This window comes from Stylophora pistillata, chromosome 13 (genome assembly GCF_964205215.1).
Source record: "Stylophora pistillata chromosome 13, jaStyPist1.2, whole genome shotgun sequence".
In the NCBI taxonomy this organism is placed as follows: domain Eukaryota; kingdom Metazoa; phylum Cnidaria; class Anthozoa; order Scleractinia; family Pocilloporidae; genus Stylophora; species Stylophora pistillata.
Genome location: NC_142531.1, coordinates 1,405,979 through 1,424,882, shown reverse-complemented (window position 1 = coordinate 1,424,882; position 18,904 = coordinate 1,405,979). Strand labels below are relative to the sequence as shown.

Genomic DNA, 18,904 nt, shown 5'->3' with positions numbered 1-18,904 from the left:
TTAGCGATATCCTTGGGTTTCACCCACGTGACCAATACCTTAGCAACGGTTAATATCCGCCATCTTGGTGTCCCTCGAGCGTAAACAAACCGTATCTAACGAAGAGTTCATGTGAGAAAGAAGGGATGGTTTTATGCATTATTGTTGGCTGTTCGAGCAAAAGTGGAAAGCATAAAGACTAAGGATTTTTTCGTATAATAATTTAATAATTTTATTATCTCTATAGCGCAAAATTCATTATATATATGATCTAATGCGCTATACCTAAGATCATCACAAATCAAGGGGAAGAACAGGAGGAACTAGAAGTTGTTGTATGGTTCGAGGCTTGCGGCTGTTGTAGATCCTCGATTTTTTGGTCGAGCTTTTCTTTGAGCTTCTTAGCCGATGAGAAATCGATGTCTTTAGCCCTCGCATATGGCGCTTCATTGACCTATGTCGGCAAAATCCATGAGCATTTTACCTGAGTGCAAGTAAGCCTGGGGTGTCACGAAAACTCACACCCCGAAAACTCAGACCTCAGACCTCAGACCCCGAAAACTCAGACTCCTCGAAAATTCAAGAGATAAACTCGACTCATGATCACTCCTGGTAATCCCGCGTGTATTTTGACCTTTTGGGTCTTGATCCAACTGAAGCAGCAAAAGCAAGGCCGCAAGTTGCACGTTTCGCAAAATCGTCCGATGGTTGAGTATCAAAACATTTTAGAGTGACACAAGACTTCATTTAGCTTAGATTTACCTCCATTTTTCCCGTTCATTTTGAACTTTTCATTCACAGTTAACGGGATCAAATGCGCTCGCTCCAACATCAAAGTATTTGAATGTGGCGTGATTTTGACGAGCCGAAAGGGACGTTTGTTTACCTTTTTGTACTTCGTTGCACAGATCCTTGTTGTCGCTCTGTTAAAATTCTTAAATATTTCGCGATAATAATGGATACAAACAGAGACTCGGCCCACCAGTCCCAAAACGAAGACAATTTTGCGACCCTTGGACTAGAGTTCTTAAATGAGGCAGAAAGAGAAAAACAACGCGAAAGAAGACTCGGCATCAGCGCCGTCACGATTCGCTTCAATGAAGAATCACTCTTGATATTGTTGTCCGTCTTTCGCGTCGGATTTGTTGCATTGTTCCACCGGTTATATTATAAAAAAAATTGGTTCATGCTTTATGCTATGCACTATCGAATTATGGAGCACTTCGAAAGCTTGGAGAACACTTCGAGGGACCTGAGTTTTCGGTGTCTGTGTTTTCGTGACACCCAGCGAGCTTGCCATGAATTCTAGTAGTTGCCTCAAACATAAATAAAACAGTTGCGATATGTGAGCATGACTCAGCCAGTCCAGCTTTGCATCCCAAGCAATGGGCTGACAAAATAGTCCCATCGTTTTCGGAAATGACCCAAATGTTCACTAAAGGATCATTCATATGCTGTGAATGCCAAACTCGAGCTCTCACGGCATACTTGCCGGCGATTACTTTGCCTACAACTGAGGTTACAAATCCCGACACCATTTGATTAAACGCCTCTAGACTCTTGAACGCCTGGAACTGCTTCTTGGTGTAGAAGCTGGTCTCAAGAACGAGGTAACTCAGCAAGTCCGACGCTTCCACAGGAGGCAAGCATTTTGGACTGAACTTCTCGGCTGGTATGCTTGCAGGGTCAACCCCAATGACCGAGATCTTTTGCAAACATCTTTCCTTCCAACTCTCTAAGCTTTCGGCATACTCAGAGAGCACTGGGATACCTTAAGATGAATGCCGGATACTTTTATCGCTTTTTTCTGTCTGGATATTCGTGTAGTTGGCGAAATAATACGGCGATAAGAGAGAGGGCTTCACTATAGAAATCGACTAATTATTCATAAATTTGACACCCGAGGGACACCAACATGGCGGACACTAACTTCAGCAAAGCTTGTGACGTCACCTGAAACCCAACCATTGGCCAGTTTCAAGAACTTTCAAATGATTTTCATGGGATATCGGCCTATACCCGCACTTGGAACCATTTTAACTCAATTGGCCTATTTTAGCGATATTGGCCAATTTCAACAACTCTCTTATGACTTTCATGGGATATCGGCATAGACCCGCACTTGGACCGGCCTATTTTAACTGAATTAACTAAATTAACTGAATTGGTCCACTTTAGCGATAGAGGCCAGTTTCAACAACTTTCGTATGATTTTCATAGGATATTGGCGTAGAGCCGCACTTGGACTCATTTTCACTAAATTGGCCTATTTTAACGATATTGGCAAGTTTCCACAGACTTTACTTTGGTTTTCATGGGATATGGACATTGACCCGTTCTACGCTTATTTTTAGCGATATTGGTCCCTTGCCACAGAGCTTCTCTTGGTTTTCATGAGATGTGGGCATAGACCCGTGTTTGACACAATTTGCGATATTGGCCAGTTTCCACAGACTTTCTTTTAATCCTTATTGGATGTCGTCATTGACCCGTGTTAGACTCATTTTTGCGATATAGGCCAGTTTCCAGACTTTATTTTCGTTTTCATGAGATATGGGCATTGACCCGTGCTAGACTCAATTTGCGTTATTGGCCAGTTTCCACAGACTTTCTTTTAATCTTCATGAGTTATCGGCATTGACCCTCGTTAGACTCATTTTAGCGATATTGGCCAGTTAATTTCCACAAGTTTATTAAGGTCTCAATGGGATGTTGTTCTTGACCCGCATTTAGGTCCCGCTTTAGCAATTTTAGTCAGTTTGCCCAGAAAAGGGGCCCTGATTTTCATGGGATACTTAGACACGTCAATTTTAGTGATTTTTTTTCCAATCTCTGCGACTTTCTCGCAGCTCTTATCGGATATTGCTATTGACTGCACTTGGTTCAAACTTTCATTTTGGTCTTTATTAATAATTTTGCAATGTTTGTCATGGGATATCCGCATTGACCCAGGTTAGACTTATTTTTGCGATATTGGCCAGTTACACAGACTTTCTTATGTTCCTCTTGGGACATCAGCATTGACCAGTGTAAAACTCATTTTAGTGATATTGGCCAGTTTTCAAAATTTTCGTATGGTTTTCATGGGATATTGCTCTTGGCCCGTATTTAGGTCCCACTTTAGCGATCTTGGTCAGTTTGCCCAAGAAAGGGTCCCTTATTTTCATGGGACACTTGGACACATCTATTTTGTCTTATTTTCTGCGACTTTCTCGCGGCTGTTGTAGGATATTGCTATTGACAGGGCTTGGTTCAAGTTTCAATTTTGTGCCAGTCACTTTCCGCGACATTGTTATGATTTTCATGGGATATGGACTTGGACTTGCTTCGTTGATATTGGCCAGTTTTAGTTACTTTCTATTAATTTTCAGGGGTACTTAGACAAACCAATTCTGGCGATATTGGCCAATTTCTGCAACTTTCTAGTGGCGCTTATGGGATATTGTATTGATCTCCGCTTAACTGAATCACGTAAAAATGCACCAAATAATTCTAACTATTCATCATTGTTTTACGTACAAACACTTGGGCCAAAATGCTGGAACGCCCTTAATTTAAACAGGCTAAAAACGTACCAACAAAGTGGCCAGGCAAAGGTGCGTTAAGACAGCAAGGAGGAGGAAAGGAGGTTGCATTAACTTCTGGAGGAGAGCTCTTAGTTGTCTTGCAAAGTGACTGACTGATTAACCTAGAGTTTATTTTGTTTTTGTTTGCAGATTGGTAACATTTTTTGGTAGCTTCACGTTTATGAGTGAAAAAAAAAGGAACAGGCAGCTGAGACGATTCACAAGTTAACATTAAGATATTTCTGTGTCGAAATCTGAATTATCTGAATCGGATGCGCTGTCACTTCCGTATTCGGCATAAAGAACGGAACACAAGTCCTCAAAGATTTCACTTTGGCCGAGCTGTTGAACAACGTCAGCTTCATCAGTGTTATCATCGTCATCTTTTTGAACCTCCTCATCGTCATCGTCGGAATCCACTTCAGGGAAACTTCCAAGATCAAACTGAGCTTCACATTCTTTATGGCCACCAGCACCTCCAGAAAAGAGACCGTGGAGATAGTGAGTGAATACGGAAAGCTCATCCATTTTAGTGCAAGCAGTAGCAAGCAATGCACGAGCTCGCTCCGAATCCTTCTGTTCTATCAGCTCCTTTGACCACGCGTCCAATACCTTCAACTTTCCTCGAAATGACTGAGCATTCGGACCATTTGTTCTTTGGTGTTGGCTATTTCCTCTTGGCATCTTTTTGCGGACATGGACCAAATCAATGAGTTGCTTCTTTAAACAATAGGGGACAGTAGAATGCGACTGGATGTCATCGTTAAGTACAAGCCACAAAGGACTGTCGATGTTTAATTGGTCTTCAACTGAAATTGTGGAAGGATATTTACAATCCAACGTGTCAACGTTTTGTTTTGTATATTCCTTGACCAGCTGTTTAATGGCTCCTGTTGCCTTCGTGATCTGCGTACAAAGCCGTTTCGCAATGCTTGTCCATCTGAAGAATTAACACGACAAAAGTCAAAATGATACCATAAAAAGCCGAGATTTACAGCTATCATGTCGCTACGATATGACAGTTACAGCTCCAATTGGGCTTCTTGACGACAAATGTTGACACCTGAACATATCAATGCAATACCTGCATATTTCTTCATCAGTTGTAAGAGAAACCACCTTTCTGAGCACTTAACATGCATGGACAACAACAGGTCCTCTCAACGCTTGTCTTGCAAATCGCGGAGGTATGCAATATACATGCTGCTGTCCGGAGACCACCGGGGTTGGCCGCTTTCAAGGTTCTTTAGCTGTTGATCTAACCTATTACCGCCAGAAAGGGAAAAGGTGGAGAAGCCAAAATCATTTTTGAAATTAAATTGCATTTGGTTTGGTTCTGCATTGCTTTGCAATGCCATTGCCAAACAGCCGTGAGAATCAAGTAAAATACCATTGCTTCGCAATGCCATTGCCAAACTTGCCGCCAGAATCAAGTAAAATACCAATAACGACTTGCACGTTTGACTGCCATTGTCCATAATTCTTATTGCTCGATTGCCTGACTGCTTCAGGTCTCGTAGTATGATTAGCTATTGTAGATGTTGTGGCTAGAAATGATCACTTTGGTTTTGTTTTGGCAGATCTTATTTCAAAACTGTTCTAATATTTGGAGGTAAATATAACTTAGTTCCCAGACTAGGAGAGTAACTTGCAGGATCCAAAAGATGGTTTCATACCTGTCAAGCTGATCGGTCAATATTTTCCAAGTTTCAGATCCCGGGGAGCATTTTTGCAGGTTTGTTCTGTAAATGAACGGTGTGAAAAATTCAGTGGAAAAATTTCAGAAAAATGGGGATGAATGACAGAGAGCCTGGTGATGGACCAAAAAGTGACATAATTCTTGCAAAATTCAGAAACTAAATCACGAGTTGCACATTTGGAGTAAACTGCATTACATGAAAACCAAATCCTCATGCCACTTCGTACCGTACACAGAAGAACTGCCTCAACTTGTCTGGGTAATCATCTGGTGATGAACCTTTCAAGAAGAAAACGTCAAATCCTAAATATTTGTAATCACTTGAATAACTCCTAGCTTCAGTTGTGGTAGTTCATTATGTTCCTCTTTAGCACTTAAAACAATTATCTATAACCAATTTTTATTATTGGTCGTTAAAGGCGAGGAGCCAATCCAAATAACTTCCCCCCAATAAATATGCGACCTCAGATAACATTAACAACACCCGATCTCCATCCTAGTTAAACGGAAAATTTGTACGTACTAGCTTTTCTTGCGCTGGCCGCTTTGTTAGCCGTAGATTTCTCCATCATACTCCACTCTGAGATGCTGAATATGTCCACCTTAATACCTTGGTAATGGAAAAAAACACCAAAAATCAATTGTAAAACGGGGCTGTATCATCATCTCGACATCCCTATATATTGCAGGGATAACATAAAAAATGACAGATAGTAAAATCAAACCCCAACCTGTTTCGTTCAACTTCTCAAGAAGCAAATTTAGTTGCTCTTCAGTTTCTTTCTCCATTTCCACTGCTTTCTTCAAATGGTCACGAAGTCGTTCTCCTAAGTTTTTGGGAAAAAAAGAATCAGTCAAAAACAGCAAGATGATGATGATGATGATGATGATGATGATGACTTTATTTAAACTCGGATGAAAATGAGGCTTGTTAAGCCTCTACCAATAGAGATGCTAATATACCGTGAAAAATATATGAATATAAATTACAGAGTGGTTTACGAAAACGACTGGTTTACGTAACGACTGGTTTACGAAAACATCACAACTGGAATCGGTTACAAAAGGATATATTCTGGTAATGACCGTATTTGTAAAACGTGAAGATTGACAGCAACATTACCAAGGTTCAAAATGGACTTTTTTGCGTAGTGGATCAAGAAGTCAGTTAAGGTATCAACTCGATGGGCTGGAGTCATTTCTTTCGTTACTTTTGCAGTTGGCCTTAAGTAAGACCACAATCTCTCCATCACCTCGCCATCACTCAACCCAAACCCTTCTAACCTTCTTCCGCTGTAGTTGACCTAGTGTTATAATGCAAAAGAACAAAAAATGAATCATGAAAACATTAGCTGTTTTGAAGTAAGGATGCATGCGTTCTACAATAACTATTAACTCCTCAAAAGTATTCAATGGGCATATCTTTCAAAATACCTGACAAGAAACTTTGTGTCCATAGCAGTGAAATGCTGGTATCGCAAGAGTAACATTTTCAAGCAATGTTTCCTGGTGCGTATTCTACAGTGCAGATAAAAAAATACAACAATCGTTTAACAAGCAAAAATGCTAGAGTACCACGACCAAGATTTCAGTTGAAATAAAACTGCAAAAAAAATTTTACTCTCAAATGTGTATCCAGCACACATGCAATATCATAAAAGAAGCGAATGTTGATAGCTCTGTCTTGTACATGATTTTTAATCCATTTCAGCAAATACACAGCAATTCCAATCCTGTTTGATAAAATTACAATTATGATTAATAACCATTTGCATGCTGTAATTGAATCATGCCCTAGTTTCATTGAGTGCCCCAATGTAATTGGTTTATAACACAGGGTTACACTATACAGCTGTACATAAGTAACACACAGAAAAATCTTTCTTTGGGACCCAACATTGGTCATGTAAATTTGCTACTAAGAATTCAAAGTAACTTGTCTCTGAACTTTTACATCTTAGAATTTAACATTAAGTAACTCTTTAAATTACATATTGCTTGACAATAGCCAAACGAAAATGTAAATATAAGTTTTAGTATATATTTCATTTTGCATGTACATACTCTTCTCCTCTCCTTAAGCTGAAAAACTTGAGTGGCACTTCATGCTTACAGCCTCCTCCAAAGAGGGCCGTCTCATCCGGCTTTGTGGATTTGTTCTTGGAGCGGAGATTGGACCCAGCTTGAAACTGGTTACATTGCTCCTACAACAAAAAACTTTTAACTTAAATCTTCAACTTCCTTCACACCTTTCCAATTGAAGGTTTCAAATTAAACCATACTTAATGAAGATAATAAACAGTTCAGTATTGTTCTTGAAGCTCATAATTCACAAGGTTCCTGTAAAGTTTACATACTAGTAAACTAACAATATATTTGAGCAACATGTGTTTTGGAATGGACTAGTACAATTAGAAATTAAAAATCACATGATGGAAAAGAAGGCAAGGAAAAAATTAGCAGAAAACAATCATCACTTCTCAATTTGTAATCAAATTCAAAACTTAGACAACAAAATAAATTTACTGCTTCACAACCCCTTCTCTTTTATTTGAGCTTGGGACCAGCAAGAGTGATGGAAGACACCCTTGGCAGAGTTAATTGTGCAAGCATATATCAATATATTACCTCTAAAGACCATAAATTAATTACCAAAAAAGAAGAAAACTTTACTTGAAAAAAAAAAAGGTTAAAATCAAAGAAAAGAGAGGGCTGCATTAAAGGTTATGTACCGTTCTTAACCTGAAAATTCACAAGGTTCCTGTAAAGTTCACATAACAAACTAATAATATATTAGAGCTACATGTATTTTGGGCAGACTTATAAGCAGCCAGAACCAAAGTAACCAACCCTTCAAACTGTTCTATATTTGATTAATACAACACCTTCATATATAATAATAACAACAAAAATAATAAAGTTTTTATTTATACAGGGTAGCACGTAATAGCTACAGGCTAATAAATTTGTGACCTAGACTTAATCAACTAATTACAAGTTAAAAATAAAATAACACTTAAAATTACCAAAAAAAAACATGCAAAAAAAAAAAAATACAAACAAAACATGCAAAAAAAAAAAAAAACATGCAATGTTTTACAGTATTACATCCAATGAACATAATTGTTACTTTTGGTATCTCGTTGCAGTGGTTGAGTAGTAGCATAAGTAATACTGGGTAACAAAAGACAAGAATAAAACAACAACACACAAAATAAGGGGAAAAGACAGTCTTAGTTAACACACCGTTGACTTGCTGCTTGGTCTTTTGCTGTAATTAGCTAGAAACCTATTTACTTTTTCTTGGCTAATAAACAGTTCCTCTCCATGATTGGAAGACTTTCCACGGGTTCCAGCACTGCATTTGTGGACACATCCACACAATGCATCAATGGAGACAAATAAACTTCCATTCTTCTATAATCAAATGCAAAAAGCAAAATTAAAAAGGTCATGTTAGAAATATTTCTTAAGCCAAAATAAATTTAAAAAGTGAGGAAATAGCTCCTGCTGAGAAGATCCAAATTGATGTTTCTTGTGTAAAGTAATATCATGTCATTCATTATGCCTATACATACAATGATTTTCTTAGATTTACTATCATGGTAGACATTAGTCACTGAAGGATAACTCTACACAAACCTTAGGACATGCAGGACATTCATGATCATTCTCATAACAAGGATTGAAATACTTCAGATTGGTCAACATGCTGGATATAAACCGGAACTCACAGAAACAATCTTCAACAAGGAGCCGGTAGATGTCCTTGATCTACAGAAGAACAAATCATTTATTTATTGTATAACTCAAGAAAAAAAATTGTATTCCTGAACATAAGATAAAACACTTCTAAATGAATACTTACGGAAACCTTGGAAGCAGGTGGGACCAACCATTGTAGTGCCTGACAAATTGACTTTAAAGATGCCTTGCATTCTAGGAAAATGTATTGGAGCAGGACCATGAATCCAAGGTCAAAGGCTACCTGGGGTTGTTTTGGTGTAGATGGCCAGAAACCATTCCTGACCAGGGTTATGGCTTCTGGTTCATGCTCACAGCATTTGATTTTAATGAGATGCTGCTTCCCTGTACAAAGACAAACAACAAAGTGTGTCCATGCTGCTCTTCTTCTATTGTTTATCAATTCCCACCCATGCTCAAAAGAGTGATAGTTATTCTCATGAAAACGAAAAAAGACTAAAAAAATACAAGCTTCTGCAATAAACAGACACCTGTCTAGGTTAGAATAAACCAGATTTAGTAATGGATAATTTGCAGTTAACTTATCAGTTACTCTCTGTAATGTCCTTGTTACAAAACTTTCTAAATCAATATAATCAACACCTTAAAACCAGTAAAAACAGAAACAAAGACCTTCCTAGAAGAGGTAACCTAAACATTTAAATAAAAGAAAATAACAAGAAAAATGGAACCTATCTCCGAATATAATAGTTACAAATTGCACTGCTGTCAGTTACTTACCATGCAAACCAACAGCTATAATATCACGCACATATCCATGATCCAAGTTGTGAGGTGTAGTCCAGACACACTCCTCAAACTGATATGGTACAAATCTTTCATCCTAACAGTATATTATATTATTTGTTATTAGGTGACTATAAATCACATACCCCTTAAATCAGCCAACTCTTTCAAAATTTCCAAAAGCGGACTTAACTACGTTCTGAATCCAGGGAAAATTACATGTACATTTGCAAGAAAACATAATGCTCCCTGCTCTCGCTTTTTCCTCTGTACAAAAATGGGGCAGGTTTTACAGACATAATACACACTGAAGTTGAGAAAAACTACAGAAGTTTTAAAAAGTAATAGTGCAGTAACAGTAAGAAAAAAGAAGAAAGTATGCTGCCCTGAAATAAAACCACAAGACAACATACAACAAACGAAACTGGCTTACGGCCAGAGTAGACATGCAATTGGGTTTCACAACATAATTGAATATTTAAAGGTAGCTGACGAGATTGTGCTCCAAAAAACTTAAATTCACCTTCCAAACTTCTGGGTGATGAAGTGATCTACCTCCTGAGTGAACCAAATTGACGTGCTTTTCAGACATAAAGTGCCCAGGACTGCAGTCAAGGCATCTGCCGCATGCCTTTTCTTCGCAAAAAGGAATGACACACATCTGCTCCAAAGGCAAAGCCTGTCTTGTCAAGAGTGCTGAGACAAGCAACTCTCTTGCATTGAGCCAGGACGCAGCCAGCGTGGCTTTCCTTTCATGGTAAGCTTTCAGCTTGCGCCTCAGCCGTACTTTTGTAACCTTTGATTTTTTTTTAGTTCTTAAGCCATGAGGTTCGTCAATATGGGGAAGATCTTCTTGATCTGAAGAAAAACCTCTGCCTGCGTTCAAAGATCCGGCGGCCACAGGCGTTGAATCAATAAATTGCTGGGCGGCATATCGAACAGGAACACTAAACTTCGCCTTCCTCACAGCTTTTCCCCCTTTGAAAGTTACTAAGTTCAAATTTTTTTTTCGATCTAAAATCTCGTTTAGGAGGCATAATGGTATCTAAATCGCGTTTCAAGGGGTTAGTTGGCTGTGATACCAGGCCTTGATTTCCTTCATTTCACGATAGGTAATTAGGCCCCCCTTTGACCGCTTGTATGCGTTAATTTGAGGCTAATTAAATCCGCATGTAAGCGGTTAATTTCGAGCGAATCGGGTGGTATGGGTTGATCTGGAAAGCCTGGGATCTAATAAACATTTTGGCTCCAAATTCGTACGTGTTCGAGCGAAAAAATATATGTAAATCGGCGATTGAAAAGTACTTCTTCGCAGATGTTGCGCAACGCCCGGGCTATTCTTGTAATTTGCAGTACGTTTGTGTTGTTTTGTGCAGTAGAGGCCGTGCAAAACGACGAAGAAAAGAAGGAAAACGGCGGTGGCGGGAATTACAGCCACAAAGAATATCCATCATTTCAGGCCCAAATAAACAAGTAATCTTTGAATCTATAAATTCCAAATTTGTCGTAAATTTATGAAGTTGCGCCCGATTTCATGTTCAGCAATTGATAAATGTTCTACATGTTTGTTGGCAGTAAACTTCTGTACGAATTGTACAAATCTTCAAAACAAGAGGCTGACCGTGATGAAGAACTCGATCCAGAGGAAAGCTTCGGCAAACGAAACTCCGGTTTAAGGATACTTATACAAAAAGTCGGACAGGAGTGCGGGATCCCTAGTGTAATAATAAATCATAGGCTGATCCAAGAATTCAAAACAAAGATCTGGCGATTAAATCAAGCAATAGCCAAAGCCAAAACTATGGGAGGCAATGAGGTGAAAAAACTCTTTTCTAAGTGGACAAAGGGTAAATTTTCAACTTGGAATTTTAAGATATATTACTATGAAATGGACTGTGTTGACACCGCGGAAATACGTTTTTTTAGGCACGATACAGTATTTTATTGGTCAGCGGACACCTCAACGAAACCATAAAATGCCGTTAACTTTTACAATGTTTTCGCCGTGAGTCAAATCGACAGCGTAAAAAGGCTAAACTTAGAAAGAATAGCATAAACTTAGCTTTAAAACTCCGTTCACCTTTTGGATATTTCTCAAGCTCAATTATGTAATTTGCCAAAGCCGAACTGAAGTTGCACGCGATATGAAATTGTTGTTTTTCGCTGGCGGCTCCGTGGCAACTAAGTTTTGTTTATAGAAGAGCACAGGCACTAAGGCTAAAAATGAGACGGTTTTTGAATGGCTGAAGCGGTGATCCGAGGACGCTGCACCATCAGGTTTGTAAAGCAGTGGCTTGAACCGTATAAATGGGCATGTCAACGGCATTCCGGTCAGATTCGCCGAGAAGACAAAACATGCCCGTGTACCACGGACACCCTATCCCCACTCGTTATTGTATGTATCATAGTTGGCCAAAAACCTATGACTGTAACATGTATAGGACTGAAGCCCCCAAAACTACAAAAATTGGCTCAACTAGAAGAAAGAAAAAAACGGGGTATGTTTAAGTACAAAATGTCCATTGTAATGGTAATAAATTAAGTTTTCACTTTCCACCTTAGTTTGTAATTTTTTTTCTAAGCTGTAATTTTTTTTCTGAGCAATAATTTTACTTTCCCAACAAGTATTTGTTTCCCATCACAAGTATGAATAATTTGTAGCATCTATTTTTTTATGCTGCTCTTCCCTCACTAATCATTTTATTTCTTTCCTTTTGCTTTTTCTTTTCTTTCTTTACTAACTTCCATCTGCAACATAAAATGTAGTAAGCTAACAGAATACTTCTGGTTTATATAGCTCCCTGATTCACAAAGTAACATTACCATCTTGTTACTACTAGAAAACAAATTTTTAAAAAGTACAAATGTTTAAAAAACAAAAGTACTGTAAGGTAAAATAATTATAATAATATTATTTAATCGATTTATGCGAATAAAGCACTGTATTGTCTTTTCTCATATTGCAACAGCCTTGAATGAATCAACTTTCTTCTAAACTTGATTTCTTGTATTCAGTAGCTGCCTGAATTATTAACAAAGAACTTAAATTGGGTGTTTAGGGAGGTGGAAAGAACATAATGATTATGATGAATCTTCCAAATTAGAAATGTCAGAGGGAAATTATCAGAAGTATTTCTGAAGTCAAAGTTGTTTGTTAAAAATATTCAGGAGAAAATTGATTAGATTAAGTCAGCTATCAATTCCCAGTTAACAGTAAGTCATGAGGAGGAGTAACCAAAAGCTTGTAATTAGCCTGTGTATTGCTGTGCTCATCCAGTCAAATAAAAATCAGAGATGAGATATTCCCAAGCGTAAACAATGATAGCACCATACGAATGTCCTTTTCCCAACTTATTACTGGGGAGGGGAACACTGGTATGGCTACACTAGTTGTAGTCAATATGAAATTCTTAACTAATTTCGGCAATATACATATATTTTGCCACCTCGGAGAAAGAAAATGGCTACAAGTCAAATAGGAATGTTTCATAACATTGTTCTGTAGGGACATGATGTAATATTACTGATGAGGATCATAATTATCCTTACAGTGGCAGAGCATGTGATGTGTATGTAAAGCAAAGCAAAGCTAATCTTAAAAAAAAAATGAATGGAAGAAGAGTAGTTGATTATTTGTATAAATTAATGCAATGCACATGCAGGATCTCTTCCACCAACACTGCGTTGAGCGATCTCTTACCTTCCCAGAGAACACAGCAGTTGAGAACTAGGTTGCATAATTATATTTTGCCTAAGGTTCAGACAAGCCGTTTTAAATCAGTTTTTATTAATAGATGTCTTTTCAATAGTATTTAATACCTTTTCATTTTCCTTATTCGTTCTATTCATGTTAATTGTTGCATGTCTGTTTGCACAATAATTCTTAATAAAGACCTTTATTATTATTATTATTATTATTATTAAGATAGTGGAATATATTTCTGGTAAACATACATGTGCCTGTAAAATTTTCAAATGACTGAATTATAAAAACATAATAATAATAATAATAATAATAATAATAATAATAATAAAAAAAGTGGGTTTCATTGAAAATGCTTTCGTGTAAAACAATTAGAGCTGTTTGGGAAATTAAAGTAGCTGTTGTTGCAACAGAATAACGCTTGTTTAGTGATGTTTACAAAGGAAGTGGAAATCGAAGAAATTGTGTATTGTTTGCTGCGCTAAGGCTCGACAAAGTTTATTATATAGGCGATTGATTGAGGGCGCTGAAAATATGCAATATTTGAGACCGTCCAACATGATCGGTTCATTTATAATTTATCTTGAATTAAGCCTTTATTGACAGAAGTTGATAGTAGATCTCTATTACATGTCTTCAGTACGTTTGGTGTGCCTGTTCATGAGATAACTTGTTGATAAAACTGCAAGTATATGAAATGAACAAATGTTTTCATATTTTGACTACGGACACCCGTTCTTAAAGGCTCAGAAAATCAGAAGGGTGGAGTGGCGAAAAATCAGTCTATAAAGGTAAAGTTCTCATCCAAGCGAACAATTACCAAAATGAAAAGGCACCGCACGTCGGCGCAAAGTGAGTGTATGAATATTTTCACAACACTATAAAATTACCTGTATCGCTTCATGCTAATAACACTTAAAAATCCAACCAGTCTTCAGACTCGCTGGAAAAGTATCTTACAGAACTAATCTCCTGCTTTTTCTGGATAACTATCGCTGTTTTTGACAATTCTGAAGGCGAGGGCGACTGAAGAACCAAGATCGCGCTTCGTAAATAGACGGCCAGCCTAAGTCAGCAAACAGCACACAACTCCAAACAAAATGACTCCCCTATACCGCTATTTGTTAAGACGTGGTTTGATTATTAAAAACCCATTCAAAGGATCAAATATAACAAACAAGGAGAAGTATCATGCATATTTTCCAACTTAAAACCACGAAAAAGGCCGATGTCATCATCGAACTCAGTCTACAAACATATGTAAGCGCTTGGCAGCCTAAAGTTGATGACCACTGACCAGTTACTGTGACGTCATGAAAACGTATTTCCGCGGTGTCGACTGTGTTATGCTCCAAAACGAAAATCATGGAATTGAGGGGACAGAAAAGAAAGCTTGATGATGATCTTACAGAGGAAAGGTGCAAGAAGGCCAAAATTGATAAAAACCTTCCACGGGACGAGTGCGCTTTTCAGCCGCCATTTTTTTGGTCTACTTTGTTCAGCCCCAGAGCCCGCTCATTCAAACTGCGCAGGAGCAGGACCAATTTTTCAGTCTCGAGCAAAAAGTCTCTCTCAAACTGGTAATTTTTTGCAATAGAAATGTTTGCAAAAGGCTGGAAGTATTTCCGCTTTCGTCTCACTCCCGCTTTGGCCTTTGTGTCGGTGTTTGTGTTTTTACTAACGTCTCCGACAAATCAGAGTGCCCTAACCTTGCCGAACGGCTGTACGGAGGTAGCGATATATATAAAGGACTGGAACGGCGGCAATGTTAACTCACTAGATGTGAAGCCCATGAATCACTTCATCACCTGCATACAGGGCTTGTACGAGATATATGAAAAAACCGACTGGAAAGCTGGTCAAAAGATGATTCCCCAAAATGTGCACGATCTTGTTCGCAAAATATCAAGTCTGACACGAAGTGCCACCTTCATAGCAGAGGGTAAAGAAATGGGTTGGGCTGTCCACATGCTATACAGAAGCGTTGATATGTATGACCAGGCGATGAGTTTGGACCTCGACTACCAATCGCACCGACAAGAGTTTCAGTTGTTGCAGATGGAACTCAAAGACGTTACGTATTTTATAAACAAGGAACTAATACCACTTAGGGATCACCCAGGTGGGGCCACTCTAGGACGGAAGACAACCCATCTCCTGCTTGATAAGTTGAGTCGCATCAACGATGCCCTTGAACAGCTTATTCGACCTGTCGACAATAGCTTAAAAGAAAGTGTAAGTAAACGAAGGTGGGCTGGTTTAAGTGGTCTTTTTTCGACGACTGCCTGTGTAGGGGCTTTTGTTTTTGGGAATGCCCCTGCTGGGTTTGCATGTGTTGCAACTGTATTTAATGTCCTCAGCCTTGCTTCCCTCTCATCAACCATGTACAAACTAGAATGTCTTCTTATGGACCTGAAAATAATGGCCACTGAAATTGAAGAGTATCGTACTATTCTGCAACAGATGCCAACCTATTGGGTTTCGGAATTGTTTTTTACATGTACCATTGGTCTATGGCTTCTGTCTCGGCACAATGCACAGGTACCCCAGAACTATCCAGCAATGGCTGACCTTGATTGAAAGAGTTTTTAATCTCCAACGGAAAACTCTGCAAAATCAGTACAAATTGCCAAAACTATGGGCAATCTCAATAAATTCTTAAAACTTCAGTAGACAAGAGACTCTTGTCACTCGAGAACATAGAAAACATCATACCAGGGACCATATTTGCTGCACAGAGTACTTGCAAAATCTGATGCAGAATTTAGCATGAAGAGGATGGTCAATCATAAGAATGAGATATTACTGAGAACACTAACCGACTGATTTCTTTAAAAGCAAACATCAACTTGTTGTTAAACACAAAATTAGCTTGCATATTGTACAGAAAATGATCTAGTACGTTTTGTAGCATGCAAATGTATAGTAAAATAGTCCAAAGTGATTTTCACCTTCAAATGCTTTCTGAAGAGGAGCCAAAGACTGTTAGAATAAAATGTGGAGAGAAAATGGAAAGATATAGAACAAACAGTGGCTTGCAATAAGAGGCTCGAGGCTCGCAAAAAACGGCTCCGGCTCACAGGCTTGCACATTAGTTACTCTCAAAGTCCCTAAGGTCCTTGCAGTAAAACCTTTTTTAAGTGGTGATTCAAGAGGAGGGTTCAAAATTCATAAAATCAGCACCCAGCTGACGCTCTCAAGAGAACGGGCGCTACCGACCCTATAATGCCAGACTATTCAGGGTCCTTTGTGCTCGTTGGATATGTAGGGGTAACCAAACCACTGTGGATTGCACAAGAGAGGTCTGGTACCAAATGAGATATGCTGAAAATTCCCTAAGCATTTAAGTAATAAAATTCATCGTCATCTTTACTAGGAGTTAAGGAAGAAAGGCTGGGGGGGGATCCCTCACACACAAATTCAACATTTTAGCCAATGGGGAGAGATAATGATAATAACTCTTCCTCCTCATTAGATATAATGCTCCTCTCGATGACAATTTCTTTTTTAATTTCATGCCAAATTTAATAACCTCAAGACTCAAGAAAAAAGGGTGTTACAGGAATTTTGAACCTTACCTACCACAGGTGGAGGAAGAGTCTTTACACATACCCTCATCTTCGATTAACTTACTATGAGACTCAGATAACTATAAAAATTATTGTTCAATTCTGGCAATCAATTGTACATTAAACAGACCTTAAAACTACCATCTGATTACTAATTTGCTTCTTCCTTAGCGCACAAATTATAACATCTCTGAGCTTCCTGCTAATTTTTATGTTAACAAACTGTTTTCTCAAGATGTGCTCTTTTGAAGACAGAAAGAGATAAATGTGTGTGTGCAAGAAGAATTTAAATGTTTTACCTGTTTATTAGCAACAATAAAGCAGGTTGGATTAGTTCAACTACAAGCTGGTTTAAATGAGGGCCTAAATTTTGAAAGAGCTACATTGCCCTATTACTTAAGTTCACCTTTTTCAAGGGGCAGTTTTTTGTAATTGGATGAGGGATTAGTGTTGATTATACTGTCAATTAGTGTTGATGACACTGATAAGTTCCCTGATTCAGTTCAACAGGAGAATTTGGGGTAGTGGAGAACACTCACAAGAAATACTATGTCAGAACCACATAACCACATTGACTCATTATAAGTGTGTAAGTATTATATACTACTCTTAATCAGTAGCTTAAGTTACAAAAATAACTATACAAGTTGTGAATTAGAGGTAGGTAGGATATTTTAACCAGTTCACATATCAAGTCCCTGTTACCTCAATGGTAATTGAGGGGAGTTGTGGCATTCCTCACCACTAATCAACAAGTTATAATTTGTTAAGAGTATTATAACAATCTTGCAGAAAGCAACTTTTGTGTAGCATTAGTTAGAATTCTTGGGCTGTTATCAATAAAAACATATACATAAAAGTAAGTTTGCTGTCTTAACATAGGGTATTGCCTACATGTTTTTCTGTGCTGCATGACTATAAATGAACATGAAAAGTTCCTGAAGTGGTGATCAAGGCATTCAGGTTCTTAAATTTTAGGTTCTGGCATGAGGCTTCTTTACCTTACCCCTTTTATATTTTCAGCAAATGTGAGGTGAAGGTTGCTCTTTGTAACAATTAATAACTAAGAAAATAAAGCTGATCTGTTTATTTTTTCCTTATACCTTTCAGCTTGAAATTCAACCAGCACTGTAAGGAGAAATTCCTTTTTGGTCACTCCTGCAGAGTATCAAATTTTTTAGGGTAGTTAACATGCTTATCACACCCTAAAATAATAAGATAATTGACCACTTAACTCTTAAATAAAAGCAGACAGGTGATAAAAATTAAGAAACTTATCGTCTAGAGGAGATTGTCTCAATGAAGGACCACATTCTAAGGAATGGCTAGCAAAGAAAAGCATGCTATTCCTTTGAAGAATTAACTTTCTGATCGTGAGTAAAAGGGTTGAATATGTGTGAAAAGTGAGTCTACCCCATAGCATCAGCATTGCTGGAATTTTACTGTCTATAGACCACTTTCATAAATGGCTGCCGGATTAATATTCTTTTGTTTAAATTTAAATTTGCCTGGGTGGCCTCGCTTGAGATAATGTATTCTTTTGAATTTTGTACTGGAGAACGAGGCCACCTAGGCAAATTTAAATTTAAACAAAAGAATATTAATCCGGCAGCCATTTATGAAAGTGGTCTATTTGAATGCTGAAACTGACCTCATTGTTTGTTTGTTTCCTTCTCAAATTTCTTTGAGCCAAAATAGCTGCTATCGTGGATACATCAATATGTGATTTCATGCCTCCCCCCAATTAAAAACACTCAAAGTAAAGTGAAGGAAGCGGATGACTCTTTGTACCAGCCAATGAGTGAAGGTGGCCACAATTGGTGATTCACGGTTAACTTTTAACAATAAAAAGGAATCAATCATTTTCAAAACTATCTTCTGCCCCCTCAAATTAAAA

At 38.1% G+C, this 18,904-nt stretch overlaps 1 protein-coding gene, 1 long non-coding RNA gene and 1 pseudogene across 3 annotated transcripts; 2 read left to right on the top strand and 1 right to left on the bottom strand.

Annotated features, from left to right (window-relative positions):
• Positions 1-3,655: 3,655 nt before the first annotated feature.
• LOC148717234 (uncharacterized) lies at positions 3,656-10,926 on the bottom strand (annotated as a pseudogene). The gene is made up of 15 exons (XR_015994355.1): positions 10,259-10,926; positions 9,730-9,832; positions 9,113-9,333; positions 8,887-9,018; positions 8,491-8,661; positions 7,309-7,448; positions 6,866-6,977; positions 6,679-6,762; positions 6,368-6,548; positions 5,976-6,071; positions 5,768-5,854; positions 5,472-5,523; positions 5,222-5,287; positions 4,630-4,808; positions 3,656-4,485 (listed from the first exon to the last, which is right to left on the bottom strand). The product of XR_015994355.1 is annotated as an uncharacterized LOC148717234 (transcript).
• A 146-nt stretch (positions 10,927-11,072) lies between these two features.
• LOC148717233 (uncharacterized) lies at positions 11,073-12,289 on the top strand. The gene is made up of 2 exons (XR_015994357.1): positions 11,073-11,208; positions 11,311-12,289. It is a non-coding gene; the product is annotated as an uncharacterized LOC148717233 (long non-coding RNA).
• Positions 12,290-14,806: 2,517 nt separating this feature from the next.
• Positions 14,807-18,881, top strand: LOC111345692 (uncharacterized). The gene is made up of 3 exons (XM_088742137.1): positions 14,807-15,673; positions 17,510-17,596; positions 18,118-18,881. Exons 1-3 carry the CDS (start codon positions 15,038-15,040, stop codon positions 18,139-18,141), a joined length of 747 nt encoding a protein of 248 aa, XP_088598263.1. The 5' UTR covers positions 14,807-15,037; the 3' UTR covers positions 18,142-18,881.
• Positions 18,882-18,904: the final 23 nt, after the last annotated feature.

What these genes read in the sequence shown, in the direction of transcription:
- LOC111345692 (XM_088742137.1), top strand. Translation starts at nt 15,038, where the DNA reads ATGTTTGCAAAAGGCTGGAAGTATTTCCGCTTTCGTCTCACTCCCGCT. An exon ending in ACAATAGCTTAAAAGAAAGT is followed by an intron (nt 15,674 to 17,509) that starts GTAAGTAAACGA and finishes TCCCTGATTCAG; the next exon opens with TTCAACAGGAGAATTTGGGG. An exon ending in CATTGACTCATTATAAGTGT is followed by an intron (nt 17,597 to 18,117) that starts GTAAGTATTATA and finishes TATACCTTTCAG; the next exon opens with CTTGAAATTCAACCAGCACT.